General features: G+C 44.0%; 1 protein-coding gene across 1 annotated transcript in view; it reads left to right on the forward strand.

Moving 5' to 3' along the window:
• The first annotated feature begins 2,022 nt into the window (after nt 1–2,022).
• The window catches only part of LOC132780608 (cation channel sperm-associated auxiliary subunit gamma-like), a 95,508-nt gene continuing 69,709 nt past the window's right edge, over nt 2,023–27,821 (forward strand). The window contains exons 1-5 of the mRNA XM_067473407.1: nt 2,023–2,071; nt 9,370–9,608; nt 10,843–10,896; nt 12,133–12,277; nt 16,931–17,054. Of these exons, the coding sequence (XP_067329508.1) occupies nt 9,393–9,608; nt 10,843–10,896; nt 12,133–12,277; nt 16,931–17,054 (539 nt within the window). The 5' untranslated portion in view covers nt 2,023–2,071; nt 9,370–9,392. The remainder of the gene's footprint in view (nt 2,072–9,369; nt 9,609–10,842; nt 10,897–12,132; nt 12,278–16,930; nt 17,055–27,821) is intronic.

Here is a 27,821-nt window from a genome sequence, read left to right on the forward strand (position 1 = left end):
TTGTTATTTAGACCTTCCTTCTCTTCAGATGGCAGTTTCTTGACTTTCCTCCCCTTCAGATGGTGGTTTGACTTTACTTTCCTTCAGATGGTGGTGTCTAGATCCCCCTCCCCTTCAGATGGCGGTGTCTGGATCTCCCTCACCATCAGATGGTGGTTTGTAGACCGACCTTCCTTCTCTTCAGATGGTGGTGTCTAGATCTCCCTCCCAATGGGATGGTGGTTTCTAGACCTAACCTTCCTTCAGATGGCGGTGTCTAGATCTCCCACCCAATCTTGACCTCCCTCCCCTTCAGATGGCGGTGTCTAGATCTCCCTCCCAATTGGATAGCGGTTTCTTGACTTTCCCCCACTTCAGATGGTGGTTTCTAGACCTTCCTTCTCTTCAGATGGCAGTTTTTAGACTTTCCTTCCCTTCAGATGGCGGTGTCTAGACTGCCCTCGCAATCGGATGGCATTTTCTAGACCTTCCTTCTCTTCAGATGGCGGTTTGTAGACCTTCCTTCCCTTCAGATGGCGGTGTCTAGATCTCCCTCCCAATCAGATGGCGTTTTCTAGACCTTCCTTCTCTTCAGATGGTGGTTTCTTGACCTACCTCCCCTTCAGATGGTGGTTTCTTGACTTTCCTTCCCTTCAGATGGCGGTGTCTAGATCTCCCTCCCAATCGGATGGCGGTTTCTTGACTTTCCTCCACTTCAGATGGTGGTTTCTTGACTTTCCTTCCCTTCAGATGGCGGTGTCTAGATCTCCCTTGCAATCGGATGGCGTTTTCTAGACCTTCCTTCTCTTCAGATGCCGGTTTCTTGACTTTCCTTCCCTTCAGATGACGATGTCTAGATCTCCCTCTCAAGCGGATGGCGGTTTCTTGCCTTCCCCCCACTTCAGATGGTGGTTTCTTGACTTCCCTTACCTTCAGATGACGGTGTCTAGATCGCCCTCCCAATTGGATGGCAATTTCTTGACTTTCCCCCACTTCAGATGGTGGTTTCTAAACCTTCCTTCTCTTCAGATGGCGGTGTCTAGTTCTCCCTCACAATCAGATGGCGGTTTCTTGACTTTCCCCCACTTCAGATGGTGGTTTCTTGACTTTCCTTCTCTTCAGATGGCGGTGTCTAGATCTCCCTCTCAATCGGATGGCGGTTTCTTGACTTTCCCCCACTTCAGATGGTGGTTTCTAGACCTTTCTTCTCTTCAGATGGCGGTGTCTAGATCTCCCTCCCAAACGGATGGTGGTTTCTTGCCTTCCCCCCACTTCAGATGGCGGTTTCTTGACTTTCCTTCCCTTCAGATGGCGGTGTCTAGATCGCCCTCCCAATTGGATGGCAATTTCTTGCCTTCCCCCCACTTCAGATGGCGGGTTCTTGACTTTCCTTCCCTTCAGATGGCGGTGTCTAGATCGCCCTCCCAATTGGATGGCAATTTCTTGCCTTCCCCCCACTTCAGATGGCGGTTTCTTGACTTTCCTTCCCTTCAGATGGCGGTGTCTAGATCGCCCTCCCAATTGGATGGCAATTTCTTGACTTTCCTCCACTTCAGATGACGGTTTTTAGACTTTCCTTTCCTTCAGATGGCGGTGTCTAGATCTCCCTCGCAATCAGATGGCGTTTTCTAGACTTTCCCTCTCTTCAGATGATGGTTTCTTGACTTTCCTTCAGAAGGCGGTGTCTAGACCCCCCCCCCTCCACTCGGATGGCGGTTTCTAGATCCCCCTCCCCTTCAGATGGCGGTGTCTACATCTCCCTTCCAATCTGATGGCGGTTTCTAGACCTTCCTTCCCTTCAGATGACAGTCCCTAGACCCAATCGGATGGCTGCACTTGTGGAAGATGAGCTTCTTGCGCTTCCACTGTCGTCCATGAATCTGCAACCCGCCCCTTACGACATTCAGCGCGACGGGCCTCGCTTGACGGCAGCCCTCCCCTCCGTTTGTCTCCATGGAAACCGCTCCTCTCTGATTGGCCCTCGCGCTTTGCGTCACGGCAGCCCCGCCCCCTTTTCCCGAGCATGCGCAGAAAGCGAGCAACGGCTGTGAGGGCGGGACGGAGCGTCGCCCGAGGAGGCCTCCTTGGCGGGGTGGGCTTCAGAGGCCGGGAAGGAGGGAGAGGGCGGAGGGGAACCGAGGCGGAGAGGCCGGGAAGGCCTTTGCCCTTAACGGAGAGACAGGCGGAGGTCGCCATAGCGATGTGAAAGTGGGGGTCATGACGCGCGAGGGGCGTGGCCTCCCTCAGGAGGGCGGGGCCTCCGACCGGAAGTGGCTCTGGACTGGGGAGGTTGTTCCCAGAGAGGGAATCTCCTTGGAGGCTCTCCTTTGGAAACCATCCTCATCCCATGCAAAGCCATATACACACAGAAAGGGCCCAAAGTGGGGAAGGGATGGCCTGCCTTCTCCTTTGCTACAGAAACAACCCGCCCAGAAATCAAAACAAGGAAGGAAGTGGGCTGTTGTGGGTTTTCCTCAGAGGTAGTGAGGTCTGTTGGAACTGGGAAAGTGGGTTTATATATCTGTGGAATGACCAGGGTGAGACAAAGGACTCTTGTCTGCTGGAGCTAGGTGTGAATGTTTCAACTGACCACCTAGATTAGCATATAATGGCTTGACAGTGCCTGGAGCAAACTTTTGTTGAGAGGTGATTAGATGATTAGATTAGATCACCTCTCAACAAAAGTTTGCTCTAGGCTCTGTCAAGCCATTATGTGCTAATCTAGGTGGTCAGTTGAAACATTCACACCTAGCTCCAGCAGACAAGAGTCCTTTGTCTCACCCTGGTCATTCCACAGATATATAAACCCTTTTCCCTAGTTCCAACAGACCTCACTACCTCTGAGGATGCTTGGTATAGATGCAGGCGAAACGTCAGGAGAGAATGCCTCTAGACCATGGCCATATAGCCCGAAAAAACCTACAACAACCCAATAATAAATACAGTAACAACTATGTTTCCTAATAGTAAAGAACAGGGTCTGAACTACTCTAACACCAGATGTGGCCCTAGGTAATTTTCAACGGTAAGCAAACAGTATTTTGGCGCCCCTCCCCTCCCAACCTATCACTGATATATATTTACTGTTCATCGTGGGAGTTCTGTGTGCCATATTTCGTTCAATTCCATCATTGGTGGAGTTCAGAATGCTCTTTGATTGTAGGTGAACTATACATCCCGGTAACAACAACCCGCATATGTCAAGGTCTATTTTCCCTCAAGAGCACCCCTGGGCAAAATCAACTATACTGCAAATGCTTACTTTGCGTAATGGGTTGAGCCGCCCGTCTAACACCCATCTCTTCTAAGGTTTCAAAGAGAACGAAAGACTCAATTACTACATCTCTCCTGGCACACAAGCAGAGAGAGATCTCAAAGCACAGAGCACATACTCTCCATACTGAAGTGTAAGAAGGCAGAAGGCAGATTCAAAAAGCTTGCAGTAGAAAAATATCCCTTTTAACCAATCAGAATGAGAGTAGAAACAGAAAGGGAGAGGACAAAATACATTCCAACTGCCATTCGGGGCCCTTCCTCACAGCCCTCTATCCCAAAATATCAAGTCAGAAAACCCCACATTATCTGAGTGTGAACTCAGATAACCCAGTTCAAAGCAGATACTCTGAGATTTTCAGCGATATTCTGGAATATAGGGCTGTGTGAAAGGGCCCTTAGAAGGGAATCTACTAAAATAACTGCTCCTTGTTGAGGACTTGAGACTTGGGCAGTGTGGAGTTGAATTCCAACAATAGTAACTCTTCCAGGAGGGGATTTCTCTTCCAAGGGGTAGATTTCTCTCACGTACTATTGCCTCACGCCCATTCTTAACTAGGAGTCATTTGTAGGTCGGATGTTTGTAACTCAGGAACTGCCTGTATTCTTCAAACACTCTAGGCCATTATATGCTAATCAAGGTGATCAGTTGAAACATTCACACCTAGCTCCAGCAGACAAGAGTCCTTTGTCCCACCCTGGTCATTCCACAGATATATAAATCCTTTTTCCTAGTTCCAACAGTCCTCACTACCTCTGAGGATGCTTGCCATAGATGCAGGCGAAACGTCAGGAGAGAATGCCTCTAGACCATGGCCATATAGCCCGAAAAAACCTATAACAACCCAGAACTAATCTTGTTTGTCAGCCCTTTAACAGCCATGACTCAATGCTGTGGAGTCCTGGGAGTTGTAGTTTAACAAGATCTTTAGCCTTCTCTGCCAAATAGTGCTGGTGCCTCACCAAACCAACTCCTAGGATTCCATATCATTGAGCCATGGCTGCTAAAGGGGTGCCAAACAGCATTAATTCTACAATGTAGATGGAGTCAGAAGCAATCTAGTATTCTTTTGGCAAGATAGGCATGATTTCTTTTTGTAGCACATACATAATTATTGCTGCCGTTAACATATATTGTTCTGTAGGATTCTTCAACATCTCTTCATGCTGATCCTTCAATAGTCCCAATTCAATCATACAATGGATTCCTATTCAGAACATTTGGGCTTACTACATATAGGAAAAATGGTGCCCACATTCTTTTGACAGTTCCAACACATATTAGACCGCTGGGTTGTTGTAGGTTTTTCGGGCTATATGGCCATGTTTTAGAAGCATTCTCTCCTGATGTTTCGCCTGCATCAATGGCAAGCATCACAAACTCTGAGGATGCTTGCCATAGATGCAGGTGAAATGTCAGGAGAGAATGCTTCTAGAACATGGGCATATAGCCCGAAAAAACTACTACAACCCAGTGATTCCAGCCATGAAAGCCTGACAGAATATTAGGTAAAGGTTGTCCCCTGACATAAAGTCCAGTCGTGTCCAACTCTGGGAGTTGGTGCTCATCTCCATTTCTAAGCCGAAGAGCCAGCATTGTCCATAGACACCTCCAAGGTCATGTGGCCTGTATGACTGCATGGAGCACCATTACCTTCCCGCCGGAGTGGTACCTATTGATCTACTCACATTTGCATGTTTTTGAACTGCTAGGTTGGCAGAAGCTAGGGCTGACAATGGACAGAATATTAGATCCTTGTTAATACATTTTAAAAACATGGTTTATAGGGTATACAGTACACAGCTTTTATTGGCATACAACAACAAAATCACCACACAGCCATATAGGAAGTCACAGATAAAAAGGAAAACATTAATAAGAGTTACTGATCTCATGACTAAAATTTGCAACAATCTCACAAAAGAATGCATCCGAGTTGTTTGTTTGTTTGTTTTTTAATAAATTTTTATTGATTTTGCAGTATAAAATGAACATATACATATGGGAAGAAAGGGAAGTGCATGGGTGACAATATCCACGTTACAGGGAAACAAACAAACAGACTGACAAACAGATAGCCCCGGTGCCAACCCTCCCCTCCCCCCTCCCTACAAAACTACCCTCCCCCAATCTACCCCCCTACCCCCCCTACTCTAAAGTTTAAAATCGACTTCCTCTCATCTCGTCCACTTTCTGATATATATCTTCTTTCTGTAATTCTATTACCTATCTTCTCTCCTCACTTTCTAACCAATGCTAGTCTCATTTCAGTATATTTCATTTTCTATATAACTTTTGAGCAAGCTCCAGTCCGTCATAACAGTTCCTTTTCCGTTGTGTTGTCTAATCCAGAAGGTCAATTCGTCAATTTCCTGTACGTCCAATAGTTTTTCCAGCCATTCTGATCTTGATGGTATTGCGTCTTGTTTCCATTTTCTAGCAAAGGTCATCCTTGCTGCAGTTACAAAAAAAGTAAACAACTTTTCCATATTATTATCGGGGAATAACTTTAGGTCATACATTCCTAATAAATATATTTCTGGGTTCATCGGTATTTTCATCCTTAAAATTTTTCTGCACTCTTTATTAATCCTCCCCCAGTACTCCTTAGTTTTAGGGCATGACCACCATAGGTGGTAGAAGGAGCCCTCTTTCGCTTTACACTTCCAGCACCTATTATCCGCTTTCCTATACATTTTTGCAATTTTCTGTGGGGTTAAGTGCCAGCGGTGCAACATTTTCAGCCAGTTCTCCTTTAGGTCTGAAGCATAGGTGTATCTGAGTCTTTTCACCCATATTGTTTCCCATTCCTTTAATTGAATGCTTCTACCTATGTTTTTCACCCAGACAACCATTGAGTTTTTAATCAGCTCCTTTTCTGTAGCCCATCCCAATAAGTTTTTATATAATAGCGTTGTTGTTTTCCTTTTACTTTTTTGAATTCTATCCCACAGGTCATCTTCCTCTCCAAATCCCAGCTTTTTATCCTCTCTGTAGCTTTCTTTGATCTGAGTATACTGGAACCATGAGATGTTCCTAAAATCTTTGGCTATGTCCTTTTGAGATCTAAGTTACCTAGACCCATTCTTTTTAAGGAGGATATCTCTATATGAGGGCCATTGGACCCACCCCAGTAGTCTGCGTTGGTTTGCCTCCAAGGGTGAGATCCATAGTGGTGTTCTATGGAAGAGATATCTTTTATATCTTTCCCAGACTCTTATCAACGCGGACCTCACAAAATGGTTTCCGAAGTTTCCTTCCTTTTTAACTCCTCCATACCAGAGGTACGCGTGCCAGCCCTTTCGGAGCTCAAAGCCCTCGATAGTCAATATCTTGATGTTAGTTAATTTTGTCCAGTCCTGGATCCATGTCAGGGCGCACGCGTCATGGTATAGTTGCATATTTGGTAGTCCAAACCCCCCTTTGTCTAGTGGCATTGTCATTATTGTATGTTTTATTCTGGGTCTTTTATTTCTCCAGATAAACTTAGATATCGTGTTGTTCCATTCCTTGAAGGTTCTGTTGTTTCTGATGATGGGTAGGTTTTGGAAAAGGAATAGCAGTTTGGGTAACACACTCATTTTTATAGTCGCTATTCTACCTAAGAGTGAAAGGTTAAGTTTGTTCCATGATTCTAGTTCCTTTTTCATTTCTTTATGCATCCGAGTTGTTTGGAAGACAATGAATTTTATAATACCCTTGCCATTGAGAACACAGGAAAAATGGAATTGCTGTATTTCATCTATATATTTTCATATTTAGGGCATACAAACAGAATAGTGAAGTGTGTTGACAGAAACTAAATCGGAAGAACAAAACTTTTGGAACGTTCTACGTTCTATCTCCCATCCAAAAGAGCTGATAGCAACCAAAGGCAAAGCTCTGTTTTGGGTGGGATTAATCAAAAGGCAAAGACGCTCGCATGGCATTAATGATGTGGTAGGGGAACAAGTTGCCTTTGCTGCCAGAGTCAGATTATGAAAGTAAAGCTCCGATACTAAAACAGTTGAAATGCTCATTCAGATCCAATGTTAAAACAGTACAAAGATTAAGGACATAAAATGCCTTTACAGCCCAATCCACACTGCCATATAAAATCCAGATTATCTGTTTTGAACTAGATTATATGGCAATGTAGACTCCTTTTTTTTTTTAAATAATCTTTATTGATGTTTTCAAATAACAGTAAAATAAGGGGATGGGTATGGGGTAAAAGTAAAAGGAAATGAGAAGAAAATAGGGAAAGAAAAGAAAGGGAAAGAAACAGAAAAGGAAAAAAAAAAAAGAAAGGGGACCAAAAGAAAAAGGGGGGAAAAGAAAGTTAAAAGAAAATATCTTGACCTCCTGGTGTCTTCCAAAAATCTTCTGTTCGTTCTTCTCATTCAAAAAAAAAAAAAAAAAGAATAAAAAAAAATAATCTTCTTTATCTTTCTTCTCTTCTGTCTTTCTTTCCCTTCCTCTATGGTTTTCATCCTCGTTTCTCCTCCTGTCTCTAGATCAATATCTCTTTCTTCTTGTCCTTTAAGTATTTGGTAACGTCTCTCCAGTCTGTTTCCTTTCTTCCAGTTTCTTTGTTTTTCAATAATAGAAAAGTGAGTCTATCTAGATTGCTGATATCCAGCAATTTTATCATCCATTCATCTTCTTCCGGTGTTTCTGTTTGTCTCCATTTTTTTGCGTAACACATCCTTGCAGCCGTTAATGCTAGGAATAGGAATCTTATCCTTATTTTTTTCCATGTTGTCATACATTCCCAACAGGAACAATTCTGGTTTCATTGGTAGCTTAATTTTTAACATATTTTGAATTTCTTTTCGTATCATCTTCCAATAACTTTTTGCTTTCTCGCAGGTCCACCACATGTGGAAATAAGAGCCTTCTTTCTTCTTACACTTCCAACAGGTCGAACTTGTATTTTTATATATTTTCCCTAATTTTTTGGGGGTCAGATACCACCTTAATGACATTTTTATCCAATTTTCCCTGAGATCAGTGGCAATGTAGACTCCTATCCCGTTCAAAGCAGATAATCTAAGGACCCTTCCACACACAGCCCTATATCCCAGAATATCAAGGCAGAAAATCCCACATTATCTGAGTGCGGACTCGGATAACCTAGTTCAAAGCAGATATTGTGGGATTTTCTGCCTTGATATTCTGGGATATAGGGCTGTGTGGAAGGGCCCTGAGTTATCTGCTTTGATAATCTGGATTATATGGCAGTATAGAAAGGGCCCAAAACCATTCAAACACAATCTAGAAATAGTTCTGAGATCTAATTTGGAAACAGATGATATCAAACATAATAGAATACCTTGGAGCCCCCGGTGACGCAGTGGGTTAAACCCCTGTGATGGCAGGACAGGTCGCAGGTTCAAATCCGGGTCGCAGGTTCAAACCCCTGTGATGGCAGGACAGGTCGCAGGTTCAAATCCGGGGAGAGGCGGATGAGCTCCCTCTTATCGACTCCAGCTCCTCATGCGGGGACATGAGAGAAGCCTCCCACAAGGATGATAAAACATCAAATCATCTGGGCTTACCCTGGGCAACGTCCTTGCAGACGGCCAATTCTCTCACACCAGAAGCGATTTGCAGTTTCTCAAGTCACTCCTGACACGACAAAAAAAAATAAATAGAGTACCTTTGTACTCCATATATGCTCTCTGAAATTCAATCCAAAAACAATCCTAAAAGCTGGTCTGGAAACAACTAAGGTAGAGCAATTCTAATCCTAATAGTACATTTATGCGATAGACTACTGAGATTCCTCCCAGCTCCATTGAACCTCACTGTTGTGTATCAAACTTCTTTTATTGGTGTGTTGTAGGGCTTGTCCTCATGTAAGCCGCTCCGAGTCCCTTGGGGAGATGGTGGCGGAGTATAAATAATAATAATAATAATAATAATAATAATAATAATAATAATAATTATTATTATTACTATTTTATTCTCTCTTTTATAGACACATTGAAGTGTGATCAAGCATTGGGAAAAAGGCTATAATGCCGTGGAATTCCTTGTGAATGGATATGTACATAAACGTCCTATCACACATGAAGCTCAGAGGGTGATTTAAATAAGAATCTGACTTTTGTATTTATTTGTCCATTTGATAGGTTCCCCTCTGAGAAGGTCTGTCATGTGGAGGTTTCTTGTGGCCAGGCTGCTCCTCTTCCTCCTGCATCCCAGATATACGCTCTCAGACTCAGAATGTAAGTGGTTGGCCGTAGTCAACAGGTTTGATAACCTCGGAGGTGACCGGAACGTCTTCTTTCAGCAGCGTGAAATTCCCTCAGTAAAGGATGTCTTCAAGGAGCTGGTGGATTCGGCCATAGACCCTGATGACAAAAACGCAGTGAGTACTCGCATCCATGTTGAGAAGTGGGAGATGAGAGAAAGGAGAAGATCCAGAAGGGCTATTGGGTTACACAGGTTGCCAAAAATATGATAGCTGGGACCCAATGCTGGTTGCACGACAAGGGTAAAAATTTGAGAAGTGAAGACGTTACGTATTTGAATGTGTTTATATACAATATCTGGATATCCTTAAGCACTATTCTTGACTGTTTGTTGTCCCCCCCCCCCCCTTTTCTGGCGAACTATCTTGCCACGACTCTGTTACACCTGCATCTCTCATTCGCTGTGCTATCTCGGCATTGGGTCCCAGCTATCATACCTTTGCCCATAGGCCTTCAACTGAAGCTGTGTTCATTATAAGCCATATAGAGCTCTTCAGGGCCCCATTTACACTGCCATATAATGCAGTTTGAAATGGTCAGTGTAGACTCATATCATGCATTTAATTATATAGGAGTCCTGGTGGTGCAGTGAGTTAAACCCTTGTGCCAACAGGACTTAAGACCAACAGGTCGTAGGTTCGAATCTGGGGAGTGCATGGATGAGCTCCCTCTGTCAGCTCCAGCTCCCCTTGCAGAGACATGAGAGAAGCCTCCCACAAGGATGGTAAAACATCAAAACATCCTGGTGTCCCCTGGGCAATGTCCTTGCAGACGACCAATTTTCTCACACCGGAAGCGACTTGCAGTTTCTCAAGTTGCTCCTCACACGACATTTTTATTAAATTATAAGGTCAGTGTAGACTCATATAATGCAATTAAATTGCATTGTATGAGTCTGTGCTGGCCATACAATACAGTTTCAAACTGCATTATATGGCAGTGTAGATGGGATATCGGAGTGGGGATGGAAGTGGGATACTGGAGTCATAAGAACATTAAAACTACTGGTTCAGACTGTTTGCTCCAACATTCTGTTTTCAGATGTCCCTACGGAAAGCACACAAGCAAGACTAATTGATGAGGGAGAATAGGATATCCTGCATCTCCAATAGGAAAGAATGGTTCATGAGAAGAACTAATACTGCATTTATGCAGTGTTGCCGAACTGGTCATCAATCATTTAGAATTTTAAATGATGGCTCTGCAGAGATTCAGACACAAACTTGTCCACATTTGCAAGACTTTGTGGTGATGGGTTTGCTATGAGTTTTTTGGGCTTTGTGGCGATGTTATTCAACGTTGTGTTCTCCAAATGGAAACTGCAGCGGAAATAACTCTCTTCTTTTACAGAAATACCTGGGGTTTCCATACTACTTGAAAATTAACCTGACCTGCAAAACACTGGTAAGGGCAAGGCTGCAAACTTGGCCAAAGCCTACCGGATCTTGGTGGGAGGTGAATTCAAATTTCAAGCGTACTTCCAGAAGCCCACGGAGCTAAGGTTGTTGACAGAAAGATCACAGGTTTGAATCCAGGGAGCAGTGTGAGCTTCCTCTGTCATCCCCAGCTTCTGCCAACCTAGCAGTTCGAAAACATGCAAATGTGAGTAGATCAATAGGTACCTCTCGAGCGGGAAGGTAACAGCTCTCCATACAGTCATGCTGGCCACATGACCTTGGAGGTGTCTATGGACAATGCTGGCTCTTCAGCTTAGAAATGAAGATGAGCAGTGTCTGGTGGGGACGAGGGACAGGGCCTTCTCGGTGGTGGCCCCTTGACTCTGGAACTCTCTCCCACTGGAGATCAGAACTGCCCCCTCCATTCTGTTGTTCAGAAAATGGGTGAAAACCTGGCTATGGGGTTTGGCTTTCGACGAGTGAATCAATATTTCTGTAATCGGATAGATGACAATGAATGATGGACAACGAATTCACTATGACGACTGACCATTGTTATTATGTGATTGAATTTTGCTGTTATAACGTTTTAATTGAATATGTTATATGATGTTTTTAATTACTGTTTTGTGATTTTATTGTTGGAAACCGGCTCGAGTCCCCCGATAGAGGGGAGAAGACCGGTATACAAAATTGCTAAATAAATAAATAAATATATGGCCCCAGCCCATCTCACATCTCACTCTATGCATCTCACTCTATGAATTATCTCACTCTATGAATTATCGTGGAGGTTAAGATCCTCTGGTGAGGCCCCGCTCTCTGTTCCACCACTGTCACAGGCCCAATTGGCAAGGACAAGAGAGAGGGCCATCTCAGTGATTGTCCCTTCCTAGTGAGATTAGGTCAGCCCCCTCCCTCCTGTCCTTTAGAAGAATGATAAAAACTTGGCTGTGGACCAAACCTTTGGAGCAGTGCAATAACAACAGCTATAGGAACCTTACTATGTCCACCAGATTTTATGCAGATAGTTGAGATTGCTTAAATAGTTAATGTGGAGATAAATGATTTTAATGTTTCAGTGATTATGTTTGTGCACAGTCTATTTATGCCCGGCACTGAATGTTTGCCACTTATATGTTGTGCTCCGCCCTGAGTCCCTTTCAGAGTGAGAAGGGTGGAATATAAATGTTTTAAATAAATAAACCACTCTGTGAAGGTTTGTACTGCTCTCCCCTTCCAGAACTCTGCAATGGCACTTCGGACAGCTCACTACAGTGGACTGAAACCAGTGGTGACTGTCACTTTTGAAGAACCCACCCACGCTGTGCGTCAGAAACAGGAACAATTGCAGATCGAAATGACGGGAGCTCCGTTCAGGATGGGAGGTATTTTCATACCCTTGGGGGTCACAGCATCCTGAGGTCCAGCGGCACCAAGTAAGCCGGTGGCATAGCAGGAGGTTCCTGACTACAGTTTAGAAAATAGGTTTCCAGCAAGGAATTTTTGTAATTGTAATGTTTTTAAATTGTATTGTGATACTATGTATACTGTTTTGTTGGAAACCGCCTTGAGTCGCCGATAGGCTGAGAAAGGCGGTATACAAATACAATAAATAAATAATAAATTTGGTTCAATTCCATCATTGGTGGAGTTCAGAATGCTCTGTGATTGTTGATGAACTATAAATCCCAGCAATTACAACTCCTAAATGTCAGGATTCTATTTCCCCCAAATTCCAGCAGTATTCACATTTGGGCATATTGAGTATTCTTGTAGAGTTTGGTCCAGATCCATCATTGTTTGAGTGCACAGTGATCTCTGGATGTAGGTGAACTACAACTCCAAAACCAAAGGACACTGCCCATCAAATCCTTCCAGTATTTTCTGTTGCTCATGGGAAAACTGTGTGCCAAGTTTGGTTCAATTCCATCGTTGGTGGGGTTCAGAATGCTCTTTGATTGTAGGTGAACTATAAATCCCAGCAACTACAACTCCCAAATGACAAAATCAATTTTTTTTGAGTGAAGGACATACATTGGGCTGTTAGGTGTCTTGTGTCCAAATTTGGTGTCAATTCACCCACTGATTTTTGAGTTCTGTTAATCCCACAAACGAACATTACATTTTTTATTTATATAGATAGAGCTTTTTCTTCTTCTTTTGGTGTTACTGGAATTAGAGTGCATCTTAGAGTAGAAGAAATATGGTATTTGTTTATTGTTCTGTGGCTCAAGTGTTGGATAAAGATTAGGTAAATCTTCATTCAACTCATTAGATCTCAGCCAGGCTATCGTAAAAATATTTTGAAAAAAAATGGGTGATCATATTTTTGAGCCCTTTGGAGAATTGGAGGAACATACATTTCACTAATAATTCATTTGCAGGTATCATCTTCAATGACGATTATCACTCTGAAAAATTAATTAATAAGCATTCACAAAACATTAACTCAGTAATTAATGGCCAGTTTAGGCATGCTAAAGATTTGGTGGTATGGAGACATGGAAACTATGCTAAAGTACCATTGAAAGCAGAACTCTTTTTACTGGGATTATTAGACAAACAGACATTGAAACCTCAAGAAAGAATTTTTCTTTATATGAGAACAGCAGCCAGAACTGAATAGATCAAACTATGGAAACAACAAAACATACTAACACCAGAAGACTGGATTACAAAAGTTTTTGAAATGGCCAAAATGGACATTAGCTCTACAACAAATACAGAAATTCTAGAAGAATTGAAACCCTTTATTGAATTTATAAAGAATCAAAGGATTTGTTAACTAATTATTATTATTATTATTATTAAACTTTATTTGTACCCCGCTAGCATCTCCCGAAGGACTCGATGCAGCTTACAAAGGCCAAGGCCTCAACAAAACAATACAACAATACAAAACCTAAAGCAAATTAAAACAATTAAAGCAATATAAACAACAAGCAATAAACAATACACCGAGACACAATAAAACTGGGCCGGGCCAGAGTAATGGGTACAGGATTAAAAGTGCTGATGTGACAGGAGGTATATAAGGCATTATAGGGCAAGTGCAGTGTGTGGTGTGCAGCAATCTTAGTTCTAGTAAAGTGCTTATGGGACTTGGTATTGGAGGATTCCTATTCTGGGAAGGCACATCGGAACAGCCAGGTCTTCAAGTTCTTTCTGAAGACTGCCAGTGTAGGGGCCTGTCTGAGATCTTTGGGGAGGGTGTTCCAGAGTCGAGGGGCCACCACAGAAAAGGCCCTGTCTCGTGTCCCCACCAAACGTGCTTGCGACGCAGGCGGGATCACGAGCAGGGCCTCTCCAGATGACCGAAGTGAGCACGTGGGTTCATAGGCGGAGATGCGGTCACGCAGGTAGGATGGTCCCAAACCGTTCAGGGCTTTGTAGGTAAGCACCTGCACCTTAAATTGGGCTCGGAAAATAAACGGCAGCCAGTGGAGCTCCTTGAACAGGAGGGTTGACCTCTCTCTGTAAGGGGCCCCAGTTAACATCCTGGCCACTGCTTGTTGGACCAGTTGGAACTTCCGAGCCGTTTTCAAGGGCAGCCCCATGTAGAGCGCATTGTAGTAGTCCAATCTGGAGGTGACCAAGGCATGGACCACCCCGGCCAGATCAGCCTTCGCAAAGTACGGTCGCAGTTGGCGCACGAGTCTTAATTGTGCGAAAGCCCTCCCAGACACCGCCGACGCCTGAGCCTCAAGCGTAAGCGATGAATCCAAGAGGACTCCCAAACTGCGGACCTGCGGCTTCAGGGGGAGTGTAACCCCGTCCAGCACAGGTTGCCACCCAATACCCCGGTCAGGTTTACGATCGACCAGGAGGACCTCTGTCTTGTCGGGATTGATCTTCAGCTTGTTCCTCCTCATCCAGATAGACACAGTGGCCAGGCATTCGTCCACCACCCGAGAGGCCTCCTTGGAATTAGGTGGAAAAGAGTAGTAGAGCTGTGTGTCATCTGCGTAGAGATGGCACCTAACTCCAAAACTCCGGATGATCTCTCCCAGCGGTTTCATGTAGATGTTAAAAAGCATGGGAGACAGAATAGAGCCTTGCGGGACCCCACAGGTCAAAGGCCAGGGGTCCGAGCAGGCTTCTCCCAACTTCACCATCTGGGATCGACCCTCCAGGAAGGATCGGAGACAAAACCGTGCCCCCAAGACCCATCCCAGAGAGTCGCCCCAGAAGGATACCATGGTCGATGGTATCGAAAGCCGCTGAGATGTCCAAGAGAACCAACAAGGTCACACTCCCCCTGTCCAGCTCTCTACGGAGGTCATCCACCAAGGCGACCAAGGCTGTCTCGGTACCGTGACCAGGCCTGAAACCAGACTGTGACTGATCTAGGTAATTAATGTCATCTAAAAAGCCCTGGAGCTGGGAGGCAACCACCCGCTCCAGCACCTTACCCAAGAAAGGGAGATTGGAGATTGGTCTGAAATCGTTCAGCACCGTGGAGTCAAGGGAAACCTTTTAAAGTAGTGGACGAACCACAGCTTGTTTCAGGTGAGATGGAAAAATCCCTTGCTCCAACGATGCATTAATGATCAACACAAACTAAAAATAATATTAATAGTTGATACATTTTGTACTATTTATATACTCTATATTCAAGAGACTTTAGATAATTGACCCATCAGTACCCTTGAATTAGACTAGAAATGGTTGCAAGCCTTATTATTTAGGTATTTTATAACCACACACACACACTTATATATACACATGCATACATACAAAAATACATGTTTGGGTACTCTTTTTAAAAAAAGAAAACATAACAATGTAACAGTGAATTCTCATGTACACAATATTAATTGAGTAACAAATGGAATTGAATTTTTAGATTTATATGGCCAGAGTTAAAACGATATAAAATACAAGTAAAGAACTGAAAAAATATAATATAAAAATAACTATTTTTATACCCTGCCTCTATCTCCCTGAAGGGACTCAGGGCGGCTTATATGGAGCCAGGCCCAACAGAATAGTTAAAACATAACACATTAAAATGCATATCAACAAAAAGATAACAATATAAAAATAAAAACAACATTAAACAGTATATAAAACATACATCAAACCAACCCATAGCAAAGTAGGAAGAACATTATTATTTATTATTTATTTATTAACTACATTTCTATACCACTTTTCTCACCACTGGGGGGACTCAAAGTGGTTTACAACATAATAAATGGCAAATTCAATGCCTCACATATATATATAAATATCACATATCTAAATCAATAACATATAACTGCAGATAAAAGCAATTAAAACTATAAAAACATCAAACATAGACATAGACATAAGCACGAAACATATTATTGCTGCAATTGACAATGTAGACATTGGATAGTATGGGAAAACATGACTACCAGTCTTGACATTGGACGACAAGAGTGTGGTCTTTTCTGTTTTATAGAGGACATTTGGAACTTTCAGAACTTTAGACGATGTGTATAATAGCACTTGAGTTGAAGATATAGTTGTAATAATTATAACAAATAGAAGGTTTCTTTCCCCCCTCAATCCCCTTTCTCTTCCTCAGTGACATAGTAGACATTTATATAGGCCTGATCTACTAATCAGAGCTCCACAACCCTTTCCTCCTAATTTGTTCTCCTTTTCTTTGTGTGGAAAAAAATAATGCATAATAAAAATCAGTGGAGAGGAAGACACATCAAGCAAACCCTTGCTGTGACTGCCTTCCACCTGGAAATCTGTGTCCTCACTGTAGATCCAGAATAGAGCTCTACAGTCACTTACAGAACCACTGCCAAGACTCTGCTCTTGGAAGACAATCATACTTGACCACAAGTGATCGCCTGTGAGATGTGTTTTTCCCCCAAATACTGAATGAGACTCATTCCGTTTCCAGGTAATGAATACCCTTGGCGTGTTGTAATGGCTTTGCAAATAAATCCACAAAGTTACCTGCCCATCCAAATTACTAATACTCATTAATATTATTCAATTGGTTGTAATGCACTTGTGTTTCCGTTTGTTCTCTGAGCATGCCCTGTCTCCAAAAGGTTGCCGAAGCGATGAGGTTTGCAGGATGTGCTGGTACACGCCGATGCCCTTCATGAATGGCAGTGTCGTCATGGATGTGATTGTGGCCAGCAATCACCTTGGCATGACTGTGGACGATAAGAGGTGAGAGAAATGCTTCGGTTTGTGGTGCAACGTTCAACGTATAGCTAGAGTGAACACAATTTTGAATGTCCTAATCGCTTGGAAAATAATAATAATGATAATGATAATGATAATGATAATAATAGTGCAATTTTCTGTCATTGTATATTTCTGCCGCTTCTGTGATGGTTCATTTGTATTTTGATTCTGTAGCCCACTTGTCGATTGATGTCCAGAATGAGCAGCATCCACCGCAGTCCTTTTTATCCTGGGCGTCGACCGTGCCAGTGTAGACTTCATTTTGGTTTGCTTCTCCATAGTGCTAATGGGTTAGGTGCTCTTGGTTCCACTCCTCAGCTGAGACCTCTCTGGCTTGGTTGGACCTGCTGGTAGTTACACTACTGCCAGCACAGCTCTCAGCGTCCTTGGAGCAGTTAAGCCCCCCACCACGACAAGATGGCACCCATTGGGGGGAATTGCAGACTGTGAAAGCAAGCTGATGAAACCATGGATCATATCCTCAGCTGTTGCAAGAAAATCACACAGACGGACTACAAACAAAGACACAATTCTGTGGCTCAGATGATTCACTGGAACTTATGTCTCAAGTACCACCTGCCAGCAGTAAAGAATTGGTGGGATCATAAACCCGCAAAAGTCATGGAAAATGAACAGGCAAAAATACTGTGGGACTTTCAAATCCAGACTGACAAAGTTTTGGAACACAATACACGAGACATCACGATTGTGGAAAAGAAAAAAGTCTGGATTATTGATGTCGCCATACCAGGTGACAGTCACATTGAGGAAAAACAACAGGAAAAACTCAGTCACTATCAAGACCTCAAAATCGAACTGCAAAGGCTCTGGCATCAACCAGTACAGGTGCTCCCAGTGGTCATTGGCACAATGGGTGCCGTGCCAAAAGATCTCAGCCGACATTTGGAAACAATAAACATCGACAAAATCACGATCTGTCAAGTGAAAAAGACCACCTTACTTGGATCTGCACACATCATTCAAAAATACATCACACAGTCCTAGACGCTTGGGAAGTGTTCGACTTGTGATTTTGTGATACGAAATCCAGCATATAGATCTCGTTTGTAGTGACATACTGTGCTTTTGTGTCAATAATAATAATAATAATAATAATAATAATAATAATAATAATAAACAAATGTCATCAAAGACAGAACTGAAAAGTCGACGACAGATCCCAAATGTAGACTCTGCAAGGAAGCAGATGAAACAATAGATCACATCCCCAGCTGCCGCAAGATCGCGCAGACAGACTACAAGCAGAGGCATAACGACATTGCTCAGATGATTCATTGGAACTTGTGCCACAAATACCATCTGTCTGCGACAAAGGACTGGTGGGATCACAAGCCTGAAAAAGTTACAGAAAATGTACACGTCAAACTACTCTGGGACTTCCGAATTCACTGACGAGTTTTGGAGCACAATACTCCTGACCTCACGAAAATGTTAAAAAAATAAAGTATGGATTGTCGATGCTGCAATCCCAGATGATAGCAGGATTGAAGAGAAACAACTGGAAAAGATGACATGATATGAGGATTTAAAGATCGAACTGCAAAGACTCTGGCACAAGCCAATCAAGGTGGCCCCAGTGGTGATCGGCACACTGGGTGCAATGCCTCAAGACCTTGGCCTGCACTTAAACACAATCAGCACTGACAAAACTACCATCTGCCAGCTGCAGAAGGCCACCTTACTGGGATCTGCATGCATTATTCGCCAATACATCACACAGTCCTAGACATTTGGGAAGTGTCCGACGTGTGATCCAATACAACAACCAGCAGAGTGATTTTGTTGGCTGTGGACTCACCTTGTTGTGTTTCACATAATAATAATAATAGTCTTTATTTCTATCCCACCCTATCTCCCAAGAAGGGACTCAGAGCGGTTTACAACAAAAATGGGTCCAGGCCGGAGACCACCATGACAAGCTCAGGCAGGGAGACTGTTGTGTAGCAGGGTGGACAGTCCATCAACAGAATCCATGTTCTGTCCCAGCCACTCACCCTTAGATAGACACTCTCAAATGTGTTCAACTGTGGGACAGGACACCGGGTCAGGTGCATGGAATCTCAATAGACTACTGCAACTCTTCCTCCCCACCCCCCAGGTCTGGCCTGCTGATACACACTGAAAGCTGATGGACAAAGTTGGGAGAAGTTCACCCCCCCACCCCTCCTTTGTCCAACCAGGTCTCAGTAATGCAGGCTAGGTCAGCGTACTCATCCAAGATTAGATCTTGGATGGCCGTTGATTTTCCATTCACCGACTTGGCATTAAGCAGCAGGACTTTCAGCCTGGCCGGGGGCGGGGGGGGGGGGGGTGAGGCTGCCTGAAAATGATTGATGAATTAAAATGACTTCCAAAGCTTGATGCACAACCGATGAAGTGGTAGCCAAACTCATATCATTAGCAAGACTGGATCCAACTTGTGTGCTGTAGGGGCCATTCCGCTTTTATAAGGCAACTAGTCTAGGCATTTTATAAGGGCTAACATTATAAATAATCATTGTTTATTTTTGGATTTTATGAATAGTCCCCTTAGAAAATGCATATGGATGTGGGTGAATTAAAACTCCCATAATCATAAAGAAAGAGAGAAAGATAAAAAGGGGAAAAAAGGAAAGAAAGAAGAAAGAAAAGAGGAAAAATAAAATAAAATAAATAATAATAACCGCTCTGAGTTGCCTGAGGGCTGAGAAGAGCGGTATACAAGTGAAGTAAATAAATAAATAAATAATGGAAAACACAGCATAGCAGATAAGTGGTTAAAAATCTGGAGCAGGATGGTATATATCTCCTTTGTTGACTTCCTGAGTATTTTCCAAGTGGCTTTTCCTCTTCTGTCTTTTGTCTTGACTTTTCTTCCCTCTTGTTTTCTCTTCTTTTTATATTATTATATTTCCATTTTTCTGTTTCAAAATAATTTGTCGCTTTTGTCCAGTCAGTTTCTTTTATTGGGGTCCCTTTATTTTTTGATATTAGGTATGTTAACCTATCCATATTTTTAATATCTACATTTTTTTCTATCCAATCACTAATTTCTGGCATCTTTTCTTTTTTCCGTAATTTTGTGTAGCAAATTCTTGCTGCAGTATTCAATTAAAAAAGGAGTTTATCTGTATTTTTTCTAATTTTTGGTCTATTATCCCTAGTAGAACTATCTCAGGTTTGAGTGGGATTCTTATATTTAACATTTCCTGCAATATTTTGTGATTTTTCCCCCAATATATATATTTCCTTTTTCTCTTTCTCTCTTTCTTTATGACTATTATTATTATTATTATTATTATTATTATTATTAGATATTTTGTATTATTTTTTTAAAAAAAACCTTCAATAAAGGTTATTTTTTTTTAAAAAAAAACTTCCATAATCATCTGTCATTGCCCCTGCAGCAGCAGTTGAAGTTGGGCACGATGGGTATGTGTGCCAGGTTTGGTCCAAATCCATCTTTGGTGGGTTCACAGTGCTTGCAGGATGTGGGTTGACTACAACTCCCATTGTTCTCTGTCATTGACAAGAGCCACAGGGCTCTGTGGATAGGACCATCTTTGTGCTGTCATGCACTGGGCCTGTGAAAAGGTCTGTAAACAGGGCGTGCTCTGTATGCCCAACAGGACACCGGGGATGCCTTGGATTAGAGGCCCTATAGATTTCTCTAAACAAAGTCTTTAGAAACTTGGAAAGTTTAACGAAGTTCTTTATTAGTGCTTAGGTCTTCAATAAATCAAATAAATACTTCAAGGCTTTGAATCAACTGGTGGCTTTCTTAATCTTGACAACAAGGGACAGGCAACTGTCTTCATGAACTGTTTCTTTCCCTACGTGTCTGTGCTGTGAATGCGCACTAATGGTACTCTCTCTGCGCATGCGCAGTCTCATCCGGAATCTTCAGTTGAAATTCAAAAGGAAAAAGCGGTTGGCCCCGCGCACACTCCCCAAGATAGCATAAATAGCCCGCGGCAGGCCAACCGCCTCCTGATCTCTTCATCCGCGCTCACAGCAGCAAGTTCGGATCTTCCTATTGCTCAGATCTACTTATTATTTGTTATTGTTGTTACGATGTCCCTTACAAAGGGATTTAAGCGTTGCTCTGCCTGTCAGAGTAATTACCCAGACAATGATGCACATTCGCTGTGCATCGCCTGCTTGGGTGAAGGACATTTATCTCAGGCCTGCTCCATATGCCAGTCCTTCACCCCACAGACAAGAAAAAATAGGGAAATTCGTTTAAAGGCTGCCCTTTATGAAAGGGCTCTTCTCCCTGTAATGGCTAAGTCTACTGAGCCAAAAAAGAAGAACTTACCTGGTCTGGCGTCCCAAGAAAAGCCGGCGAAGAAGATGAAAAAAACTAAAAATATTGAGGGCAAAACGGCCGCGGCGAGGCTCCCAAAGCAAGCGGCAGGAGTCATGGCCGCAGCTCCTCAGCTGGCCCCTTTAGCTGAGAGGGGAGAAGAGACTCCTCCACGTGGCTTTACAAATGCAGAGGAGCCGGCAGGAGCCTCCGCTCGCCTCGTGCGAGCACAGGAGGATATTGAAAGTGAAAGAGAGCCGAGATCGGCTGCAGCACGCCCCGCGCGTGCGCGGGAGGAGACCGGCGTCACGCCCCCGATGCCGACACTCTCGGCGCCGGCTCCTCCCACTGCCCAAGGGACTGCCTCAGAGGAGGAGTCAAGGCATGCAGCCTATGAAGGGCTCCTCCTATCAGCTGGCGCGAGTGCTGGGGATTTGAATCGGCACCGCGCGAGCTCCGTGCAGCCTTCCACATCGGGGATGCCAGGCGCTGGGGCCCCGAGTCGGCGCCGTGCTCGCGCTCCATCCCGTAGGAGCAAGGGCAAGAGAAGGCGTCGGGATCGATCCAGTTCCAGTGACTCCTCCTCCTCCTCCTCTTCAACGTCCAGTTCCTGCTCTGATTCATCCTGCTCTGCTAGGATGCGCAGGCAAGCACGTGCAAAGAAAGTGAAGAAAGCCTCTTCTTCAAGGCTTTCCCGACGGAATGATAGAGAGCTTCCCCTCCCTCACCCAGGATTTTATGAAATCACACCTCAAGGGAGATTCATCTATTGTGGACCACCACAACCTATGCCTCCTACTCAAGAGAATTTACGTCCTCCTAGGTGTCGTAATGAGGACTATAGACTTAACAGACAATTACCAGAACAAGAGACAATCCCTGGGTGCATGAGAGATGAGCGCCAGGGATGTTATTATTCCCAAAGGGGCACACCGTTGCCATCTGTCTGTGAGGATCACCATCCAAATGACATTATTGACTCAGATGCTTCTGTGGAGATGATGGAGGCCCCAAATATAGACAATGATAAGGAGCTTAATGGGGACCGTCTGGATGACTTTAATAAATTTGTGCAAATGATTGGGAGAATGATAACTGCATTAAGCATTCCTGCTCCCAAACCTGTTTCTACTGTAGAAGACCATATGTTTACTCCTGAGGAACAGAACACTTCCTCTCCTACACTACTCCCAACATTGCCATATTTGCTTAAGTTGACAAGGGTCCCTGACATTTCCCCGTCAATTGCCCCAGCAATTCCTAAGCGGGTTGACCTTTTTTACAAAGTAGACCTTTCATCAGCAAATTGGATTGCCCGCCCCACTGCTCCTAATACGGTAGTGGCGGAAGCAGCTAGGTCTAGAAGGCCTAAAAAATTTTCTGTGTCACCACCAGACAAGGAAGGCAAAAAGATTGATTCCCTCGGGAAGAAAGTGCATATGGCTGCGGGGTTATTCGCTAGGATGGCTCATTACGCCACCTTTATGAGCGGATACCAGAGTTTTCTCTGGAACAAAGTCCTACCTTTTATTCATCTCCTGCCTGCTGAAGACCGCCGTCTTCCTAAGGCTTATCAAGAAGAAGCCCTTATTCTTTCCAAATTTCAAAAAGCTTTTGCCAAACATATGGCAGAGACATCTGGAAAGCTCTTCGCCACGGCCACAGCTATACGTCGTCATGCGTGGTTGCGTGCTTCTTCGTTATCAGAGGAGAGTAGGTTGTTGGCAGAAGACCTTCCAATGCATGAGGAAGGTCTTTTTGATCCAGCAACGGATGAGAAAATTAAGCATTCACGTGAGGTTATGCAGGCGGCCAAATATCCCTATCCATATTCTTACTCTTGGCAGCCAGGTAGCCAGCAGAAGCCTCGTTGGCAGCAACGAGTAAGTCCAATTTATCGTAAGTCCAATTATAGTGGATATCGTAAGTCCAATTATAGTGGATACAGTGCAACTCAGAACAATCGGAATGCTTCAACAAAGTTCCAATATAACCGTAGGCAGAGCTTTGGTGCAAAGCCTAGGTACCAACCATATAACCAGAATAAGGTTAAGGCTGCGGGAAATCCCAGGCGTCGTCTTTGACGATCCATCTGTTTCTGTCCCGCAACAGTTAGGCTCTTTTCAGCCTGAGCCTTCAGAACTAGTTGGGTGTTATATATTTAAGGATAGACTTAGGCCGTTTGCACGGTCTTGGGCCGCAATAACGACCGATAGTTGGGTCCTCCAAATTGTTGAGTATGGTTATTCAATAGAATTTAAATCTCGGCCCCCGTTGGGACAGTTAAAAGTTACTCCCGAATCCCCAGCACTGCTGGAAGAGATTGAGAAGTTATTGAATAAGGGCGCGATTTCGCGCGTTCCCTCTTCAATGTTCAACAGGTGTTATTTTTCTCGTTATTTTTTAGTAACCAAGAAAGGTGGAGGTTTGCGTCCAATACTAGATTTAAGGGGAGTGAACATGTATATTGATTCGAGAAAGTTTCGTATGATTTCTCTTCCTATGATCCTTCCCTTTTTAAATAAAGATGATTGGTTCGCATCAATTGATTTAAAGGACGCATATTTTCACATTTCCATAGCTGAACACCACAGGAAATATCTTGCTTTCATGGTTGGAGAAAGGGCCTTTAATTTTAACGTCTTGCCATTCGGCCTTACTACGGCTCCTAGAGTCTTCACAAAATGCATGGCGGTAGTCGCTGCCCACCTCAGGACTAGGGGCATTACGGTGTATCCGTATATAGATGACTGGCTGTTAGTAGCGAGCTCATGTGACCGCCTGCGTGTGCATGTTGACACAGTTCTCTCTCTTCTCCAGTCTATAGGTCTTGTGGTGAACAGGGAAAAATCCCATCTAGTACCTGCCCGCAGGATTCAGTTTATTGGAGCCGTCTTGGATTCAACTTGCCAGAAGGCGTTTCTACCGGAGGAGCGTTTCGCGTCACTCAAGTCCCTGGTTGTGCAAGTCCTATGTTCAGGGGAAGTGTCAGCAAAGACAATTCAAGTACTACTGGGCCATATGGCCTCTACAACAGCGGTCACGCCATATGCCCGCTTGCGTTTCAGACCCATCCAGAACTGGTTCCTGTCAGTGTTCCGTCCTGGCATAGACGACCCCCATGTGCGGTTTCGTGTGCCGGAGGAAGTGCGGACCTCCCTATTGTGGTGGACAGAACCGACCAATGTTACTGTAGGCCTACCTTTTCAGCCTCCCGAACTGTCGAAAGTTGTCACGACGGATTCGTCTTTAAGAGGGTGGGGAGCGCATTTCAATGGTCTCACTGCCCGAGGTCTTTGGACTCCAGAGGAGGCCAAGTTCCATATAAACGTACTGGAACTGCTCGCAGTGGAAAAGGCACTAAAATCTTTCGAAATGGAATTGTTGGGCGAGGTAGTGCAGGTGATAACGGACAACACTACGACAATGTTCTATATAAACAAGCAAGGGGGAACACGGTCCCAGACTCTGTCAAGACTGACAATGCGTATCTGGGACTGGTGCATAGCGAGAGAGGTCCATCTGATGGCCGTTCACCTCCCAGGGGAGGAGAATGTTTTGGCGGACACGCTAAGCAGGACACCCATTTCGAGCCACGAGTGGTCTCTCAGTCAAGAGGAACTCAATATGATCTTCGTGATTTGGGGGGTCCCGAAAATAGACCTGTTCGCGTCGAGGGAGAACGCGAAATGTCCCCTCTTCTGTGCGCGCAGAAGAGCCAATCTAGCGCAGGGATGTCTGGGGGATGCATTCCTTCTCAAGTGGTCAGGAGATTTCCTTTACGCGTTTCCTCCGTTTCCCCTATTGGCGAAGGTCCTGTCAAAGTTAAGGAGGGACAGAGGGAACTGTATTCTAGTGACACCATGGTGGCCTCGTCAACCATGGTTCTCAGTTCTTCTCGGAATGTCCAACGGGAGATACAGACGTCTGTCGAGCAGGACAGACCTTCTGACCTTACAGGACGGAAGGGTTTGCTACCCGGACGTTCACGTGCTGAGGCTCACTGCTTGGAGGATTGCCCCAGATCATTAGATCTTACCTTAGGTTTGTCTAGTCCAGTTAGGGCTATTTTAGATGCGGCACAAAAACCGTCTACTAAACGTTCTTATGTTTATAAGTGGGCTCGTTACACAAAGTATATGTTAAGTAGGGGCTGTGACCCTGTTAGAGCTCCAGTTTCAGTAGTGTTAGACTTTTTGATTTCCTTATCTGACTTAGGTTTGTCTATCTCATCATTAAAGTGTTACCTCGCAGCCATCTCATGGTACAGAAGGAAAGAAGGGCTGCCCTCCCTTTTTGGGGAATATTTAATTAAACTTTTCCTCAAAGGTTACGGGAATGTCAAACCAGCAGTTGCCCCTGTTATTCCCTCATGGAGTTTGGAGATAGTGCTTTCATCTCTTCAAAGTGCGCCTTACGAGCCTATGGCCACGTGTGATATCTCTCATCTTTCCTGGAAAACTTCCTTTCTGGTGGCAATAACGTCGGCTCGGCGCGTTAGCGAACTTTGCGCACTTAGATCAGATGAACCATATCTCCGGTTCCACAGGGATAAGGTAGTGCTCCGTACAGACATTGCCTTTCTTCCCAAAGTATCATCACATTTTCATATGTCACAGGAGATTATTTTGCCATCCTTCTTCCAGAACCCAGACTCCCCTTTGGAGCGTAGTCTCCATTTGCTTGATGTCCGCAGGGCGTTGGCGTTCTACCTTAGTAGAACTAAAGACATAAGAAAGACGCCTAGGTTATTTGTGAAGTATAGGAAAGACTCTTGCGGTTCTCCTGTGTCATCGCAGCGTCTATCCTCATGGATAGTTTCTGCAATCAAGTTGGCTTACCAGAAATCTGGACGTGAGATTCCATCTGCCGTGAAAGGACATTCCACAAGAGCAGTATCTACTACGGCAGCATTTTGGAAGGGTGTGCCCTTGGACGCCATTTGTCGAGCTGCCACATGGTCGACGCCGCTGACATTTGTTTCACATTATAAGCTTGATTTGATGGCGAAGAAGGATGCGGCGTTCGGTCGAGCAGTGCTTTTTTCTGCGGTGGCATGACTCCCGCCATCCAAGGTGGGTAGCTCGCTAGTCTTATACCATTAGTGCGCATTTACAGCACAGACACGTAGGGAAAATGAGAGGTTGCTTACCTGTAACCGTAGTTTCCCTAGTGTTGTGCTGTGAATTCGCACGGCCCCGCCCATCCTCCCCGCAGTTTGTCATGCCTCCTCCTTCTGGCTGCTTTGGCGGCGGAAGAGATCTGGAGGCGGTTGGCCTGCCGCGGGCTATTTATGCTATCTTGGGGAGTGTGCGCGGGGCCAACCGCTTTTTCCTTTTGAATTTCAACTGAAGATTCCGGATGAGACTGCGCATGCGCAGAGAGAGTACCATTAGTGCGAATTCACAGCACAACACTAGGGAAACTACGGTTACAGGTAAGCAACCTCTCATTTCTCTATCAGGGAAATCCTTGACCTCTACCTGGGCAATCTGTCTTAGGCTCTGCTGGCCTGGGCCCCTACACCTGGTCCAAATTGCGTTATGGCTGCCGCGAGTGGTCCTTACCAAACAGAGTCCTTTTGTAGATTTCCAAGAGGAAAGAAGGTCTTCAATTCCCAGCGAAGGCTGGCTGTAAAGCTGTGGGACTGGATTTCCTGAGCAAAAGCGATGCTTCTCTGTAGAGCTGTGGGACTGAATTCCCCCAGCAAAAGCTGGCTGTACTTCCCCAGCAAAAGCTGTAAAAGACGAAGCTTTCTACAGGTGGAACTGACTCACACTCTGTGCGAAAGGCTTCTCTGTGAGAACTGAACTAGAGGTCCCCTTTTCCCCTCCTAAACCCAGAAAAAGGGGCAGAACTAAAGAACCTAATGATGATTGATGGGTCATTGGCCCTATAATTGCAAACCAAGGAAAGCCACCTTTTTGCAAAATGCATGGAACTTTGAAATACATACAAACACTCAAAGAAAGAAAAAGAAGCTGGAGCTCCTGGTATAGCCATACCAGAACAATCGTCATAAAATACAAAGATAGGTTGATACATACCTACATATATACATACATTCCTACATAAATATTTTTATCATATAAATAGATATGAACATTATTACATTAGCTGGTTTCTCTTTTCTTTTTGAATAATGTCTCTTAGAATGGAGACTGTTCTTTTACAATAGGTGAAATCATGCTGTTGTTCACATGTTGATAGACTTGATGGTTAAGTCACATTAAACAGTTCTTTGCATACTTAAGAACTATTTATAATCAGTGGTTACAGAAGTAAACATTAGTTTTTTCACAGACTTCAGACCTAGCCAGTGCAGCCTATAGTGAGCAGTATTGTGAATTGCAATCCAACAACATATGAAGGATCTGTGGTGTTGTCTAACATAACAGTGTAAAAGATATTGATTCCTGCGATTTTTAATATTCATAATATTT

The sequence above is a fragment of the Anolis sagrei genome, chromosome X, assembly GCF_037176765.1.
Source record: "Anolis sagrei isolate rAnoSag1 chromosome X, rAnoSag1.mat, whole genome shotgun sequence".
NCBI lineage: Eukaryota > Metazoa > Chordata > Lepidosauria > Squamata > Dactyloidae > Anolis > Anolis sagrei.